This window comes from Cydia pomonella, chromosome 9 (assembly GCF_033807575.1).
Source record: "Cydia pomonella isolate Wapato2018A chromosome 9, ilCydPomo1, whole genome shotgun sequence".
Lineage (NCBI taxonomy): Eukaryota > Metazoa > Arthropoda > Insecta > Lepidoptera > Tortricidae > Cydia > Cydia pomonella.
In genome coordinates this window covers 6,495,841-6,515,074 of record NC_084711.1, presented here as the reverse complement: position 1 = coordinate 6,515,074, position 19,234 = coordinate 6,495,841, and the positions used below count along the sequence as shown (strand labels likewise).

Sequence of the window (19,234 nt, the reverse complement as noted above, 5' to 3'; positions counted from 1 at the left end):
TTCTGACATAATCCACATAATTAAACAATAAAAAATCTTCTTCATCGGACGAGAAAGAAAGATCTTTGATACATCCACCGAAGACATCTGGCGCCAGTGACGCCATGATTTCAACGCATGAGCTTTCACTTATAAAACGATTACGCGACGCGTACACAACGCTTGGTGCCTAGAACTCTGCGCGTCTCGTACTCGTAATGTTTTTACGATACGCTTACGCTGACGCCTCGTGTGCTGAGGGCCTGATGATTGATGACTGAGGGTGTGATGATTATAATGAGCTACGGAGTTCATATTAACAATAAAATTAATGTCATACTCATCATTTAATGCAACTGCAATCATTTTGTGTAATGTCATCTATTATTTTAATATTTCGTCTTATAGAAATTGTGGTAAATTATAATTTTAATAATTTCATAATTATCTCTTTTGAAACGCAGCTTCATACTTACAATCAATTATATCGTAACAATATATATATCAATTTAGTATAATGTTTAACTAGGTGATTAAGTTGAAATACATCAAAAACTATGAAATTTTAATTCCTAAATATAATAATTATAACGTTTTATTTATAGTTCAAATATTTAATTAGAAGCGAATGCTTAGGATGTTTATAAAGGCATGAGCATGACTTTAATTTTAATGTTAACGTGTCACTCCATAGCTCACTAAATCTTACCGTGTTCGAAAATTCCAATGCCTAATAATAATATGCTTACACCTCTCATCCGATTTACTTACCTAGAAATTCTGGTACAGCGAAAGAGATGGCGCTGCCCTCTATGCAAATATGGATGTATAAAAAAACTAAATTATAATGCATGTTTAAGCAAGTTTACAATTATAATGTGTCCAATGAATACGTACGAATATGATGACACTTTCACTCGTCCCTGGTTTTCAATTCACCTTAAACCTCGCGGGACTCCTGCAAAATGACATACCTAGAACATTTGCATCGTATTGTGCTTTGTGTGTGAATGTGTATTTTTGACGTGAACATGTTGTTCGGTTCCAGGATGTCCCGCAAGTCCCGGCAAGGGTATAGCATCCGGCACCTTCTCCAACTGCCGAATGCACCTCGCAGCCCGCCCGCCGCGCCGCACCCCCCTGCGCCCTGTATAAAGGTATAGTACAAATTAACTTTTCATTTATCATGCTCTGAAAATAGGTCGTTGTTGTAAAGTGTGCAGAAAGTGATACGTTTTGGCTCTAGAGTATTTTACTTTCCAAGTACGTTTTTAGGGTTCCGTAGCCAAATGGCAAAAAACGGAACCCTTATAGATTCGTCATGTCTGTCTGTCTGTCTATCCGTCCGTATGTCACAGCCACTTTTTTCCGAAACTATAAGAACACTGTTGAAACTTGGTAAGTAGATGTATTCTGTGAACCGCATTAATTTTTCACACAAAAATAGGAAAAAAATAATAAATTTTGGGGGTTCCCCATACTTAGAACTAAAACTTCCAAAGTGGTAAAATGTGTGCCCCCTCCCCCCTGTAACTTCTAAAATAAGAGAATGATAAAAGTAAAAAAAATATATTATGTAGATTACCATGCAAACTTCCACCGAAAATTGGTTTGAACGGGATCTAGTAAGTAGTTATATTGAGGTTTATAATATATATTTTTTTCTAAACTGAATAGTTTGCGCGAGAGACACTTCCAAAATGGCTAAATGTGTCCCCTCCCCCTGTAAGTTCTAAAATAACAGAATGATAAAACTAAAAAAAATATCTACGTTCCTACAATACTTTAACATCATTTGTGCGACCTATTCGAACAATACATACAAATTGCATCATTCCTTTCTTAAGTAGGTTTGTTGCGAGCGAGGTGCCTTGTAAGTGATACCAAGAGCGAAGGCAATACGGCATTTATTGACATACTACTGAAAATCATTTTTACTGCAAATGATTTTCAGTAGTATGTCAATAAATAGTACCTATAAATAACTATTGACATTTGAGTCTGTTCAAAGAAATCTACATGGAATGGGTGAGCGATGTCGTGAGTTATTTTAAACCTCTTTTATAATGAGGGCGTAGTCGGTCGATTTATAAGTATGCATAAATGTTTTCTAACTCATGGTTAGGAACGATTACTTATGTGCAAACAGAAAGTTTCCAAAACTGAAAACTTTTCACATTTTTGTGTTGGGAATGAAAATTTCCATTTCTAAAGAAAGTATTCAGAAAATTCCTAGTATAAATCTACTCGTATTATAAAATAAAGTGGAGTTCAATAGGAAAAACAAATAATTTAAACAAATATGATATTCATATTCATATTCATTTAAAGATAGATTCTGTTAGCATCTGACGTTTAACCTAAAGTTTTACGATGGTTGTTTTCATTGAAAATGAAATATTATTTAGCATATAGGTATTTTAACTAGTCGTTGATATAAATAAAAAGTTCAAGTATATAAACTGTCGATAAAGTTAAGATTAGCCACAAAAAATGTAAGATTACTAATAAATTAAGGTAAATTGGTTTGTTTACATTATTTGTGTTATCTATTAAACCCCACTTTAAATACGAGTGCAAAATAAAACCGTGTCGACACTGCGCACAGTTAAAAACTTAAACAGTGCCACTGAATGTGATTAAAAAAAACAACGGGTGGCACTCCGGGAGTGCCGGCAGGAGTGAAACCTTGGAATATTAACGTTGTGCATTTTTGATATTTTGGAATGGTTAGGGAATAATTTTGCGCGAATTGCTTTAATTATCAGTTTAAAAGTACTATCATTTATGTGGTAAAATACAATATTCATTTATTGCGCTATCGTACACAAACATGACAATTTATATTACATTAACTATTACAATTATTTAACATTAAAAAGTTTATCTCTCTGAAATATCAACTTCCATCCATAATTTCAACGACTCTTACACCATCATCATTACTAGAACCATCATGGAGTTTTTCGATCAGGTCACGTGTCCGTCTTTCGAATTTTCAATTTGACGAGTCTGTTGGTCACGTGACCTCTCGCGAGTTTAACATTTTTTCCCCATCACAAAAAGTGCACAGCGCCTCTAAAGAAGTTTTCACTTCAAAAAAAACCCTAAAGGTAGATTAAACTCCATTGTCCAAGCATTTGCGTGCCTTTGAAATAATTTACAGTAAGCAACATTATTATAACTGGTTACATAGATTTGCTCCAAAAATCGTTTTGTTACCTGCCGGCGTACGTATTTCCTATTACCAATTCACTTTGCCTTATTTGTGCAAACACGGCTCTGGATCCTTCGTGTTATTCCATACTAAAGAAAGCGATGCAGAATGTATATTCAAGAAGATAAAGTGAAAGAAAATTGCCTCTATGAATTATAATCCTGGAAAATATTTATATACCCCATCAAGAGACAAACATTTTCAATAGCATCATATTTCAATATAGTCAGCACGTTTTGCTGATATTTATTTACCAGTTATAGCTACAAAATAAGGCCTGAAAGGCGCTTTTAAAGAAACGTTTACCAAAGGCGTTCTGAAATTTCAGAACATTACTGTTTTATTGGATAAATCTGCTTAAATGTATTTATACGTCGCGTAACATTTAAGGCATAAGCGATGACCGGTTTGGATAAGCATGGTGGGTAGTGACCCTGTCAATGAAGCCGATGGTTCCGGGTTCAAATCCTGGTAAGGGCATTTATTTATGTGATGAGCACGGACATTTGTTCCTAAGTCATGGGTGTTTTCTTTGTATTTAATCGTTCTCTAAGTACCTACAACACAAGCCTTAGGGCTACTTGTACCATCCCAATAACCCGGGTTAAACCGTTAACCCAGTGTCAAATTGTACTGGTAACCATGGTAATACCTGGTTAACCTCGGGTTGGTAACTGATGAAAGTGGCTCTTATTGAGGTTATTGTGAGCCTTAGTCAATTTGTGTAATAATGTCCTATTATATTTATTATTTATTTATAAGCAGTAGCGAATAATAAACTTTCATTTTATTTTATTTACATACATTTTGTGGTCATATCGACAAGACAGAATTGATAAAGCTCTAATTATTATAAAACGTTAAATCAAAAAAATTTTTTTTTGAGTTTTCGTTTGTTGTTTTTTGTTTTTTGTTTTGCGGGCGAGTGTTTTCTAATAGAAAGTTGACACCCCGCTAGTTTTAATTTAAGCAACAGCGATCAACTATTTATTCACACGGAATTAACATCCAGGATTATAAGAGCATTTCATTCGATAAAAAATAGTGTATCACTTTATGATATACTATAATTGGACAGGGCCGAACTTTTTTTTAGTTCTTATTGTATCTTATTGTCTTATTTTATTACTCCCTACCTCAAAAAACTTTACAGGCCTCATTTAGTTAGTTCATTTATGTTTTATTTCTTTCTTAAAAATAAATAACTGATAATGACAGATTAAGAGAAACGAGTAATAGCTAATAGCGGCTTGTAGCGTGTTTATCATTAACAGTTAATTTGTATTTTCTTTCATTCTTTGCGTAGGTAAATAGTAGTGGCGTGATATTTTAATTACTTTATCTTAAAGGACTTTAATATGGTGAATTGCTTGAATTAAAATAGAAACTCTTTAGGAAATGTTTTCTTTAGGCGCGTGGTGGAAAGCTTCAGCTTTTCGCTTGGACCACAGGCTAATGATTACATATTCAGTGAACAACACCTTCAATAGGCTTTATTGACTCGTTTTAACGCATAGGTAGAAACACAGGTGAACCTCGTAGTGTTATTTAAATTATCGTTTTAGATGTAATATTATGTTTCTTAATAGCACTTCTTATCAAGAAAATTTTATGTACTTAAATGCAAATATGAAAAGGAAAACGATTCATCAGTTTAAGCATATTATAATGCGTTTATGAGAGTCAAAAACCTTCACCTCCCAAGAAGATACCGGCGCAAGAATCTCGGCGAGCCTTTCTTTTCAAAACAGTATACATCTTACGCATATTATGGATTTATGACATACAAAAAGGTACTATAAAAACTAAAACAAATAGACTAACTAAAGTATGGGGGTGAATCAACTTTATTTGTGTATTAGTTATCCTGTCCTGGTGTTCGAAGGACAATAGTGGGACACTTTGTTCGAAGAAATGTTGTATGCCATTCTATTAGCATGCTTAGTAAATGGCCCATTATGGAAATTGGTTATAACTGCCACAAAAATGCATGTTTGACACATTTAAATACAATAAAATAGTGATTTCAGGAGTCTTTTGTCCCCTGGACAACAAATCGTACACATGGCAACGAGTGACACTAGTTGATTCACCCATGAATAGAATGGATGATATACTAAAGAAATATTACACCAAAATTAAAAGTAGGTATGACATAATGAATGAACATATTGTTTAAGTCAAAAATATTTATTATTCCAATACTTATTAAATAAAAAGATACAATCATTAAAATACTTAAGGACTAACAAATAAACTTAACTATAAATAAAACTAAACCTAAACTAACCACTAAAAAAAAAAAAAAAACTAGTCAAACAACCCACCCCGCGTCGCTCCCAACGCAAAGGTGCCCATCACGCTTGCTGCGTTTCCGCGTTGAACCGCGATGGACAACCTTTGCGCTAGGAACGACCCAGAGCGGGGGTCGAGACCCCTTTCCTGCAAGCGCCGCCCCAGTTCCCCAAGAAAAGATTTCGCCTCCGCGCACCAGCACCCTGACGTCTCCACGGCAAGGGGAACAAACAAGTAGCTTGCCAGCCCCGAGTACTTGTCCCTCTTTAGGGACGCCGCCTGCTCAGCAGCAGCTCCCGCCGATCGCACAGTGCGGCCAAGGTGCGTGGCGGCGAACGTACTGACGCAGGTGGCATCCCACAAAAGGCACTTACCCCTCTCCCACGGCACCAGGGTCAAACCATCTGGTCTTTTACCATCCGACCGACTCAGGCCCGGCGGCTCCAGCACACACGGGACATTGGCTGACACCAGTGCCCTTCGAATAATATCGTTTAACGCGTGGTGCCGTGGGAACCTCCCCGCGCAGCGGCGACAGCTCAAGGCATGGTGCCCGTTGCTCTCCACCATAGACCCGCAGATGCATAGATGTGGTTCACAAACATCGCAGCCCAGGCGAAGAGCAACGGCCACCCGCAACGAGTCGTTGTCGAGCAGGGTGCCAAAGTTAGGGGAGGGGAGGGCGTGTAGCCAAGCCCCCGATTCCGGCACCGAAGCAGCGTTTAACCTGGCTCTATCAGCACCAGAAGCGTTATTTAAAAGACTGGCAAATAGACGCTTAATGCCGACTTCGTCCCACAACCGCTGAAGGAATGGCCTTTCAGGCACGGGCGCACCCGGATTGAGAGCCTCCCAGGCTGGCAACGCATCGGAAGCGAAAGGTATTATAGCCTTGTCACCATCACAGGATAAAATCTTAGTAACAAGGTCCACTACCCCCGCTGCCGATGCCAGGAAGGCCGGAAGAGACACATCTCGCACACGCCGTATACCCAGACCGCCACTACGTATAGGCAATGAAGCCAAGTCCCATTGGTCCGAATCTAAAGCGACATTAAGCACACACTCAGCATATTCCTTTACCACAAGGTCGAACGAGTCAATGTGGCCGGGGTGCAGCCAGGCAGGCACAGTACGCAAAAAGTACGTCACCTTGGGAACAGCAAAGCAGGACCTCAACAAAGTAAGCGCCACATGAGCTGAGAGCTTTTTTAACCTCTCACCAGCGAACCTAAGAAGCTGCTCTCTCCCCCTGATGGCTTCAGGTATAGCTGCGGGGAAAATTGGAGATCCCAAAAGATTAAAATTTTGGGTAGACAACTCCTTGAGACCAGGGAGTAAGGTACCAAACGAAGAGAAGGAAGGTTGAGAATTGGCGCTACAGGGAAAAAACTCACATTTACTGGAGTTAACCTCGAGTCCCAACTCCCGAAAAAGTGGAAGGAGCGCAAGCAGATCCTGTTCAACTTCCTCTGGCCTACCCCCTAGAGTGCCGTCATCGAGGTACCAGACATTCAACGGTGACCGAGATCTAGATACTGCTTTTTGTATAGCCAGGCTGAAGATTAGGGGGCCAAGCGGGTCACCCTGCTGAGCACCGACCTGAGATGAAATGGGTGAACCATTATAGAATAGCTTTGAAGGCGACGAATAAGCCTGATATAAAAAAGGGTAGAGAGCTGGAACCTTGTCCAGAACCTCTGTTAGAAGAGTGTCGCGTTCTAAAGAGTTGAAAGCATTCTTTATGTCCAGCTTGATGATAATGCAATCCACGTTGTTTGGGTCGAGGGCGAAGGCTCGGACGGCGTGGATGGCAGCCTCACAACCCAGTTTGGTGCCAAAGCCCAGCTTGTTTAAGTTATAAATTATATTTTTTTAGAAATACAAAATGTAGGTATGTTTTGAAAGCAGGCTGATAAAATTTTCCCAGATATATTAATTAAATTATTCAGGATTGGCGCACATTGTTTACTTGTGAAGGTGAATAAAATACAAAGTAGCTGATTTCACCCCAAAACCCGTTCCGAAATAATCTCTTGACGTTTGATGTAACACTATTCCGCGAATAGGGAAGACGTTTGGTATGCAACAAAGAGCGTGATGTAATGACTACTAAAGTCCTTCACAGGACAAAGGATTCGACTGTCCTTGAGTACCTCGTTTTCCTCAACAGCAGCGCCTCTATCGGGAAAACAGACGTAAAAAGTTTACTAAACAACGCCTTTTGTTTAAAAGTATGTTAAAGTAATTGTTTAAAATGCATTAAAACAGTGGCCGCTTAGAAAAGTTAACAAATGAGCATCGAAGTGCAAAGAAAATGGAAGAAAAGTAAATAATGTTGCCTACATTCAGAATTCAGCTTTGCGTCTTTGTAAATAAAACAGTGTTTCGTTTACACGAACATACACGCAAATACTTAGAAACACACCATTCGGAATCCCGCCGACTTTCCTTTTACAACCCTCCGTAGTGGACTACCCTTGTCAGCCAGTTTTCGTAGTCGTTCTCTTTGTTTTGAATAGATGGCGCTGATTTCAACATTGTTATATTTTGGTATAATGTGTAGGAACGATATATTAATATTGGTATACGTGAGTATAATGAACTTGTTCTACTTGTTTTATTCATACTGGATGCCCAGTAATTAATGGCTAACCTTCTAAATACCGACAGGGCACCTTAGGCTGGTCCAGAAAATGCATTTATAGGTCTAGTAAAAGTTTTGTGGTTTTCGAGATAACCTTACTTAACTTCATTCACCATCTAAGCCATATCTTTGTTAGAACAGATGTAAAAAACATGACGTGTTTTACCATTTTGGAATCACTATTAGATAAACAATTTTTTTGAAAGTTGGTCTCTCTGTTCTTCGTAATTTTTATATATATTTATGTAGAATTATATATATATATATATAATTATTATTGTTGGGATGATTATTAGTTTGATATATTCTTGTTTATGACATCATAATGAAAGTGTTTTGTTCACAATTAGAAAATACTTCTTACATATTTATTTAGGTAACTTAAATAGGCATACCTAATATAAGTAAATTGTCTAAAAACTGCAAAGATATATGTAGGGTACATTGTAGGATTTGTAGGTAGGCTACATCCATGATTAATCTGAGATTACACTTACAAGGCTCTTACTAATCTGACATGGGCTCCCAACTTTTGTCATATTTTTAATTGTGTTAACATTTTATGCATAAAATTGTAAGTCATAAAAATCTTTAGTCGGAATTATTCCTGAGCATAACTGTGTTTCTGTCTTAAATTAGGTATGTCATAATGTTTATACTCATAAATTTAATTCGCATAAAATTTTAGATTAGGTTCGTTAGGTATGCACAAAAAATGTATCACAACTACTATGTATGCTATGTATGTACTATGTATGTGCGATAAAACCGCCTGTTGTCTGCCTCTATCACTAATCAATTGTTTTTTTTTCTTTAAGCTGTATCTTTTACTGAGGTGTGCCAATAAAGAGTATTCTATCTATCTATGTCATCAAATATTATGGCTAAAAATGTATGACACAATATAATATGACTTTTCTTTTGTATGCGGAATGATGATTATGACACAAGTTGTTATGGGTATCAAAGATATGACTTAAACTTTTATGGAACCCTATATGGACCTTTTAAAAATTTATAAAATATGTTACCGGAAAAATGGCGCCCATTGCCCAACCGAGCACTAATTGAAACAACAAAATCCAAACAATCCTATCGTATTCCAAAATAGCTAAAGCAAATCAATCAGCTACCCCCGAATTCTTGTAAAAGTATTCCGACCGTTGTAGTATTTACGGAGCAAATCAACTATTTATTTATTGGCTATCGCTTTGATCGCTCGGACGTCGTACAAATACGATTGTCCTGTTTAGAAAAGGGTGGACTGGGGAGTTGTGTGGATCGGTTCTTTGACAAACGTATTGCACAAACCTTGAGAAGGTAGTAGGTCTGGCACAAATAATTCGTGAATTCGCAGTATTTTGCTGCAGTAATCAAATATGCAGTAAATACACTTATTATATTTGTATTAACATAAACACTTTGAATATGACATAACTCACACATATGCCTCTAATCAAAATATCAAAATGTTTGATATTGTGTTGTCAAATATACATTTAGTTATTTAACACTTGTGTGTAACTTGTTAACACTTTGTTTGATTTACTACAACACTGGCCAATGTTCGTTACTTTTGTCGTGATACAATTACTGGGTAGTTTGCTATTATTTTAAAGCTAAGTATAAGCTTCAAAATGTTACATCTTGATAAAACAACCTTAAGCTTATCTTTCTTTTAATAAACGAAATAAAAAATTCTCGCATGTCCACATAGTCTCATGTCAACAAAAAGGGTTTCTCCCTATTGCACCGGAATGCCCTTACGAAGCGTGACCGGTGGGCACGGGCACTGTTTGCTCTCGTGTGTACACAGCTCACTTATGGATGAAGGTACACATAAACAAATAAAAACATCATTTGATAAGTCTACTTACTTAAACATATCACTACATATGATTATGTGTCAGAACGCAACTTTTTTATTTATTATTTCATAGATAAGATTCATTGACACTTCCTAATTCCTAGTTTCCCTAACTTTTAATCCCATTACAACTTGACATTGACTAATGTAACAAAAGCCAGAACAACAAAAAAAAAATGGTATAAAATATGAAAAGTCTAAGCGTGTCCTCGAGTTTGACAGCTGTAGAAAAATGATGAATTCAAAACATGAATTTGTCTTTGAATTTACTCACCATGTAGGTACAAGCACTGAATGAATCTTTGCATCGTATTCATAGCTAAAAAAATGCAGGCGATGTAGGTCACTTAAAACAACGCATCTTCGACAGAATTCCCCCTACGGGTAGTATGAGCTAAAGAAAATCTTCAAACTTGAAAACAAACTACACAATAAAACAATTAAATAATTTTCTTTCCCAAGCTCACTTCTTCACCTCGACCAATAAATAACAATTAGTCGTTATGTTTCAATCGCGGGCCGTACATTACCCGACCGTGAAATATCGTCCGGCCGGTCGCCGGAAAGAAATATCGCCGTCGACGCCTTTCCGGCCAGTGTTGTCACAATTCACGCTGTATACTATCGGTAAAACATATTTCTATCGATATATCGCTGTCGACGATGCGCAGCAAATTGCTTTTTATATTATTTTTTTTATTGATTGTTGTATAAAAGCGGTTTTAGTCAGAGTTTTTTATCTTTATCGCCACTACACAACTACCACTTTTTATTATTTCTGTTAATCCCGCACAGCTTCTTATTGTTTTTTATTGCCTGTAGTAAATTTCTGTGGCTTTGGTCATACTATTTTCGATTAGGTCGATTCCTGTGAAAACCCGATTGTAATTGAATAAATCGTAGCTAAAAGTAAAAACGTAATATTTGATTAATCTGTGGTCATGTGCCATTATTCACGATGACTTAACTGAAGCTAAATACTGGCTTAGAAGCCGTGGTTGGTGTCCCGTACAGTTTTATATTTTTTTAGTTATATAATAAATGTATTACATTGGTAAATGCTACTTCTTGGCAATTGCACCACATCGCGTGCTACGCTGTTGACCGTATTTCCAGTATAAAGCGTAAATTTAAGTGTACAGGAGTCATTAGACCAAATGTTTGTAGTAAATAATTTATATAATTATTTGTAGTATATAATTATTATATGATGGCTATGGCATAAGATAACGTACAGCCACGAAAGACCATGTATCGCTTACCATTCTTATCGATAACTTGTCCCAGCACTACGGTTAGTGTTTATGAACAAATCGGCGCGTAAGAGACCGGCCACCCGCCGCGCGCTTAATCACTTAACACTCCGGATTAACGACAAATTTATCGTTTACACCAAAAATGCGACTGTTTCTGTAGCGTTCTGGCACGGAAGGAAAGATTGATGCGATTTGGATGACCGCTTCTTGTTTGCGTGAGCAGAGGCTATGTTTTAGCCAAGTCTAATAGAATTGATTAATTAGATTTTGAAATATTTACTTACAGTTCTTTTCTTCCTGAAGGTGTTCACTGTAATAAAGGTGTGCCGTTCTCGAGAACTTTCTCCGTTTTGTATGGGAAATATTATTACGATTAACCTTATCGTTTCAAAATATTTCTCATAGTAAATTGAGAACTTTCTCGAAAACGGCACAACTCTACTGTAATACTAACTCTACTGTAAATATAACGTTATTTCGTTACCTAAACTAGGTTTTCCATTTCATTTCATTATTTTTTCAATGTTTTATAACGTTTCATGACTATTTTCCACTTTTTGTAATTTTGGTTATTCAAATTTGAGTGATGGGTAAGAAAATGTAGTCTTTGGTCTTTATTGATTATATTTTATATCGTAAGCGAACACTTTTAAATATGGCATGTTGGAATCTGACCAAGATAAGTTGGCAGCGATTTTGATACCCCAGGCGGTGGAAGTGTTATTTTAAACGTCAAACTTCTATGGAATTATGACATTTATTTAACACTTTCAAAACCGCTGCCAACTTATCTTGGTCAGATTTCATATTTCTAAGAAATTTATATTTTATTCGTATGGCAATATATAGTCAAATAGGCGAAACATAAAAACAATATTTTCATAAGGCAACCTTCAAGTTGTATGAAAGTTAGCAACGTCTTCGTGAATGTTTATTCTGTGTTAAACTTAGCCTACATACCGAGTTTGGCAGTTCTCTCAAACTGCAAGAGATGGCGCCCCAATAAACATAATATTTGTCCTCCATTTGATAATATTGTTAATATGAAATACAATAGATGTCATTCTTAAGTAGTTAAGATTGATATGAGATGAAGGCCAAGGCAGGAATCAAACTATCGTCTCTAGTGTCCACTACGGAACTTACGTTTGCGTCTACATATGTAGACATCTTTCAATTGGCTACTTGACTGTTTTTGTAAGTAAATAATGTCAAACGATCTTGATTTTCCTGAGGATCAAATGTCTATATAGGACTCATGGCATTTAAGCAACACAAAGGTCAGAAATGAGAGTTAAAGTCTGACGCTCGCAGTCGACGATTGAAACGCCTCTAATAAAATAATAAGGTGATGTGACGTCACATCATATAAGTCTGTCCTAAATGTATGGAAGATCAACGAAATTGCCATTTTGACCCTGAAATATTACGTTTATGTGTATAGTTGTCATACAATTTATTTTTCAATAAATTGTAAGGAATCGAATGGTACCATTTTCTTTTCTATTTTTGAAAGACAAAAAAACTCTTTTTTTTGAGACTTCGGAGCCTTGTATTTTGTTATAATCTCAATATAATTTTTTAAATTCCACTTTTTTATAATGGATGGCTCATTTTCTATCCATTTAACTAAATTTTGTTATAATATTCAACATGTGTCAAGTACCCAATTAACAATTTTAATTGCAGCGCCTTGCAATCAAAGGACACAAATTTTGTCAGTAAATGATTAGAAATAATAATAATGATGTAATTTGTCTTTTTTTATGAAATATACCTAATGATCTGTTTCTTCTGCAGCGTTTATCTTCCTTACCTGTCTTCCAAAATCTAAGTAGTAACACAATCAATTACAAACGTCTCTTACGATAACATATAGACACTTTAGCGTTCGCTACGGCTCCCCGGCGGGCACTTGGCCATAATCGCTCGTGAGTGTGCTGTGCACGCCCACAGGCGATATTGGCAATTCTTCTAGTTAATCGTCGGCAACATGTGTGGAGATAATGTGATGTTCGAGATCATTGATACCGCTAGTGTTGTGAGGAGATTCATTTGACATCATTAGAGATATTACATTTTTTCCCTCCCTGGTTATCCAATGAATCATTTATGGAACATACTTTTTGATAACAATATTTTTACACCTCATTGGCTACGCTGGTACAATGCAATATTTTTGCAGTAATTTATTCAAATTACTTTCTTTATATTAATAAAGCATGATAAGGAAAACTTAGCTTAGTTTAAGATTGATGATGGTGAGTAACGAACAGAAAAATCATCATGACAAATGACAATCCAAACACTATCCAAAAAGTTGTCCTCTTTCATCTACGCGCTCCAATACCTTAAACGAGTTACAGACTTCGAGAGTGCCCTTACCGCGTACTACGCATATGCCTATTCAAGGCTGTCCTACGGTCTCGTATTGTGGGGAAATAGTTGTGATGTTGAGACAATTTTTATATTGCAAAAAAAATGCATCAGGATACTGGTAAATATCGATCAATTGGACTCCTGTAGACCTTATTTTATTAAGCATCATATACTCACCCTGGCCTCGATGTACATCCTTGAAACAAGTAAATTTGTCAGAAAACATATTAACCTTTATTCACTACTAACAGACAATAGAAGAAACAACCGAAATTTAAATAAACTGGAATTGCCTTTCTCGTCATTAAAACTTGTTACATCTAGTCCTCATTTTATGTGTATTAAAATTTATAATCACCTTCCGAATTCGTTGAAAAACATAGAAAATTACAATTTGTTCCAAAATAAGTTAAAAATCTTCCTTACTGATAAGTGCTTTTATAATGTAAAAGACTACTTCGATGAAAAATTTGATTAGTAATGCTCGTATTCTTAACAATATGTAATGTTAAATTATTTGAAATGTATTATTTCTTAGTTTTAAGTTAACATTAGTTTATATGTTGCTGTGTCCTTACAGGACGTCACTAAAACTAACCACATAATATGTACCACCTTTTATAACTGGTTTGTGATATGCAATAAACAATTCATTCATTCATTCATTCATTCAATGTACTATCTAGTGGGGGGAGTCCGGGAGACTTGCCCATGTGAGAGACTTGGACCGTTTTATTAAAAAAGTGCCAAAATAAAATTATTTATAATATCAGCACTCCAATATCACCTAACAATACGGATTCCGATTTGCTAAAAATATTTTGATTTTGACACTTTTTCTTATATAACAGTTCAAGTCTCCCACCTGCGCAAGTTTCCTGACAATACACACTAACAGAAATATAAAGTGACAATATATGTTTATTCCATTTTATAGATAATAATATAAGCGGGTTACATTTAAAAATCATTTGTATTTTATTAATCGGCTTTTTAATGTAAGATTTATACAAGAGGCATGATGATAGTAATAAATAATCATAAAAATAATAGTTGTTAGGAACGTATATGTTGATATGATTCTAAAAAATTGCCCAATTTCAGTGTAAACAGTAGGAGTAATAATATTTTCAATAAAATTTCATTTCTATCGGCCATATTGACTGAAACACCAATCAGAAACGAACCAACCAATGACGTGATCACTCCATAATATATTTCTTTGAGCAGCATAGACAACCTCATTGACCGTAATCCACACAGAAATGTTGGAATGGTCAAAAAAAATTGTATTTATTTATTATTATATAAATAAATGATCTAGATAATACAATATTTTATTTAAAAAAAACTTGGCTGATTGCATTGCTATCAATGCCACTGTCGTTAACGGAAAAAAATAAATATTAAAAAGTAAATCGACGCCCGCTATTTTCACACAAAGTTTAAATTTATCTACTTAAATAATTCATATTAAATTGCAACCGTCTTAGTGTTTTTGTATAAAATGAGTTATGTAAGTATATTCATTTTGCAATGTATTTATCATCGCTAAACGTAAAATAAAGTCCAGGCTGAATTAACAATATCATTCAGCTTCAAGAGAAAGTTCGTAACTGTAAGTGTCATTAAGTTGTTTTATTATGTTTTTTTTTTTTCGCAAATGTTTTTAAAAGATTTTTGTCAGTTTATGCACATATTTTATTTTACAATCAATGAACGTATCGATATCGACATCGACATCGACATCACGATAAATCGAATAATTAATAAAACAAATTAAATAAACGGTTGGTTTCCTTTCATATTTCTTTCCTACATCACTGCAATGATTACAAAGCAGTGACGTCACAAACCAACGCCGTGACACTTACGAGTGTTTTCGCGCGAGGTTTAAACTAGCTATTTAAAAATACAATTATTTATGTTAAAACTTATGAGTCTAGCTGATATATTGTGTTTCTCGGAACCAATACAAGTGTACCGGCAATATTAAAAGGGATTTCAAAATTTGTCATCATGCCTATAGCAAACAACTTTGTAGGTAAATAAGAAATAGCACTGGACTAGGGTTTCTCAGATCCCCAAAGTTGAATGTACCTACATGATTCTAACATTAAAGTTATTTGCTCATACGACTAGTGTTGGTTAAGACTCCAGTCCTGAGTCCTCTGCGCTAAGAGTCGTCTGTATTTTTCTGACTCATATAATTACGTCGAAACTCCAGTTCTTTTCAATTTGTTAGAGACTCGAGTCTTTTGTAGAGAATTCTCAATTTAGTAAAAAAATAATGTTCCATCATATTGTAAAATTCAGGTTACGTACACCATACAATGACGCTTATTTTTATTACTGCTACTAGTAGTGATATAACCTATAAATTTATTGACGGAGTCTTTATTCGAAAACACGAGACTTTTTGAGTTGCGCTTAAAATAAGACTCCATAAAGGACTCGACTCGGTACATACTCGTAAAAGACTCGGAAGTTTTTAGCATAGAGTCTCGAAAAACGAGTCGAGTTCTTCAAATGTACACTCAAAATACTCGAGGTCCTACCAACACTACATACGACATGGCGACATTGTTTTCAGCAAGCCACTGCAACAATGTATCTCGCATTAACTCGGAGCATTTTGTCTCGAGACGTGACCCTCGGCGCTCTAACGAGTTTTTGAGAGCACCCAACAAAGGAGCAATTTTAAAGGGATTCGCACTTTGCAAGTAAATCGCTCGTTAGGACAGCGGTTGGAACATTAGTGCAAACAAATAATTAGAGAATCAATGCATCCGATTCTCAAACAACTATCAGCTCGTCCTAGTCTCAAATTTAACTTTGTTAGTCCATCAGCGACGGCATACTATAACTTGAGTTGACAAATATTAAGCAAGATAGGTACATTGTTATACATGCGTCAGTTCTGTTACTCTGTGGTTTAACAAGTTACACGCTATGTTTACTCTTTTGAAAGCCTAATATTCCTTGCCAAGTAGCTTGCCGCTAGACAATTTATATATTTACACAACGAAGAAGCCATCACGCATTCATTAACCAAAGTTGACTCCAGAATCCCGATGATCCGTCCATTAAGTATTCATCTCGCGACATTAGTGGCGAGCGTTATTAAAACCACCTGTAAATCCTCCTTGGCTCGTACGTGTCGACGAGAGTCGGGGGGGCCGTCCCTTCCGCCTTTGCGACTTTTGTCTCAAATCTCAGCGCACGTCTTGGACATCGGGGCCACGTCTTACGGAATTAATAATAAGCCAAGATGCCGCGTGCGGTTTGGGCCGCAATGTGCCGAAATTTCCAACCCTCATTACTGGTCCTCTGCACTCTAAACGCGCTCGAAACTTTGGGCGTTCGCGCCGCGTTCCGGGCTTGTTTATTGGTCTTGTAGACATCTTGCTGCTTGTAGTGAGTTTTAATCGCCGAATAAAGGATGCTGGGAACGTTTGTGATCTTAGCCGTTACCTGGTGTTTTGAAATACGGTGCGCTTCCGCACGTTTGCCTTAATGATGTTTTGGATTGTCGCAAGCACGTGCTTTGCTATCATTATCCCTTTCACCCTGCCATAGATTAAATTTTGTAAATTATACATTTACCTACAATTTACGACGATTTTGTCTAGACCTCGTTAAGGTACCGTTTCTACAAAACTGTTCTTTACAGTCCAGAGAAGGCTTATTTAGTATGAAGCAGTATTTAGTATGAAGAACCACACTTCTGTGTTCTGGTTTTTCTTTAATACTTATAAGTACCTACATTATTGTGCGCAGTCATTTTATAAGCTTCTGAATAAATTTTAGTTCTACGCCAGTTCTTTTTCTTCAAGTTGTAGCCAAACAACATCTCCGTCACCCACCAATGTTTTTTTCTTCTCAGAATCTCAAAATTTATAATACCCTCGAGAATTTTATAGAAATATCTATATTTTTTCTCAGGTTCAGTCAGGCATTGTAAATAAACAACAAACAAGAATACTGATTGCCTGATAGTAAATCAAGCAGAATTTATTTTCCTATGTAAATATAAATGTCAAGCTCGCTAACAGTTCCGCTGTTTCCCGCCGTATGAAAGGTAAGCCATTTATTCAAGACGTGCCTGTCCCGCAAGGAAGGGAAATTCATAATAATTTCAAAAGGAGTGGGGTGAAATCATTTCGTAAAATCAAAAGTTGGTCTCAAATTTCAATTACTTATTCGTTCGACGCGTGTGCCGCATGCGAGGGTTCCTAAGGAAATGAAATAATACTTAAAAGTGATTTATGGAAGAAATAATGTTAATCTATGAACAACGCGCTGTTTTCTTGAATACATATTACGTTGTGTAACGAGTCGTTTTATACTAAGATTTTATTGTGATGTAGGATACAGGTACGAATCATTTTGGTTTGATAAGATTTAAATTACATTTTAAACCAAATAAATATGCACGTAACCTGGAATAAGATACCGCGCTGGCGGAATTTTGAAGTTTCGGACTGTCGCAGAGTTAAGGAAACTTGGAGTATTATCTCAAGGCACCTACGGCCTCCAAACGGCTGCATAACAAATTTTATTTCCCTCCGAAAGGAGCGTCCGCACAAAAACAGAACACGAAAGTTGGGCGTTACCGGCGTCCTCCTGTGAATTTATATCGCTCCAAAACAAGAAAACAAAAGTGGAGCCGCGCCAAAGGTACATTATCTTAACAAAGTACAGCAATTAGGTACACGTTCCACATCTGACTCTAATAATTTAAATATGATAAACAAAGTAGGCGAAGAATAAGGCGGGCCCTCGCTTAACTTATTTATAAATTCTTCCCGTAGTCGTGAGACGTTAGGCCGCCGAGGGCCCGGCAACCCTTCCCCCGTATAATGCAATAAAAGGGGCACTCATATAAGTATCACCGCTTTACGTGCACCGAGATAAAGGCTAATCCGCCTCCTTGGGACTGATCTTTGTACTTGCTCATTAGATTTATTATCGCGTCTTACAATTTCCCGCTAAAATGCCGAAGTAGTCTTCACAAACTTTAGTCTGACTTTTAAAAGGAGCTTGACCTTTTTACTGCCCGTTACCTTTACCCGTCCATCAGATGACGTCAACTTATTAATTTAGCGTTAATGGTTTATACCTTCGGCTCAAGACGCTTGCGGTTTCTTTACAAAACAAAGCCAAGACTGTTCAATAGGCCACAATTCAGCGTGCTAATCTAGGGGCGGCTTCAAAGATATAAAATTACAGATCAGAACTTATCGACCCGGTGGCCTTTATTCAAAGTCAGCGGAGCGCACTATCAAAGAAAGTCTACTTAGGAGTTAGCATCTTAGGGTAGCCAAGTTTGCCGGCAAGGGTTCTCCATGCGGGTGGGGCCGTTTTTGAATGTAAATAGTGGCGCGGGCCTCGTATGAATTAAATTTCGGTAATTAATGGATGCCGGTGTGTTGAGCCTGGGCGAGTGCCACGATTACCTACAATAATTAAACTCACAATGCCTAATTTCAATCACCAATAAATTTATTTTAAAACGGTATTGGTAATTTTGGGAAGCTATTTATTTACTTATTTATTCATTTTAATTAACACAGTATAACAGTTAAAACTAA

At 36.4% G+C, this 19,234-nt stretch overlaps 1 protein-coding gene across 7 annotated transcripts in view; it reads left to right on the top strand.

Moving 5' to 3' along the window:
- LOC133521220 (myelin transcription factor 1-like protein) overlaps nucleotides 1–19,234 on the top strand; it is a 327,413-nt gene that overhangs the window by 9,306 nt on the left and 298,873 nt on the right. For all 7 annotated transcript variants that reach the window (XM_061856061.1, XM_061856060.1, XM_061856062.1 and 4 more), the window contains exon 2: nucleotides 1,028–1,136. In XM_061856061.1, coding sequence (XP_061712045.1) covers nucleotides 1,029–1,136 — 108 coding nt within the window. In that variant the 5' untranslated portion in view covers nucleotide 1,028. The remainder of the gene's footprint in view (nucleotides 1–1,027; nucleotides 1,137–19,234) is intronic.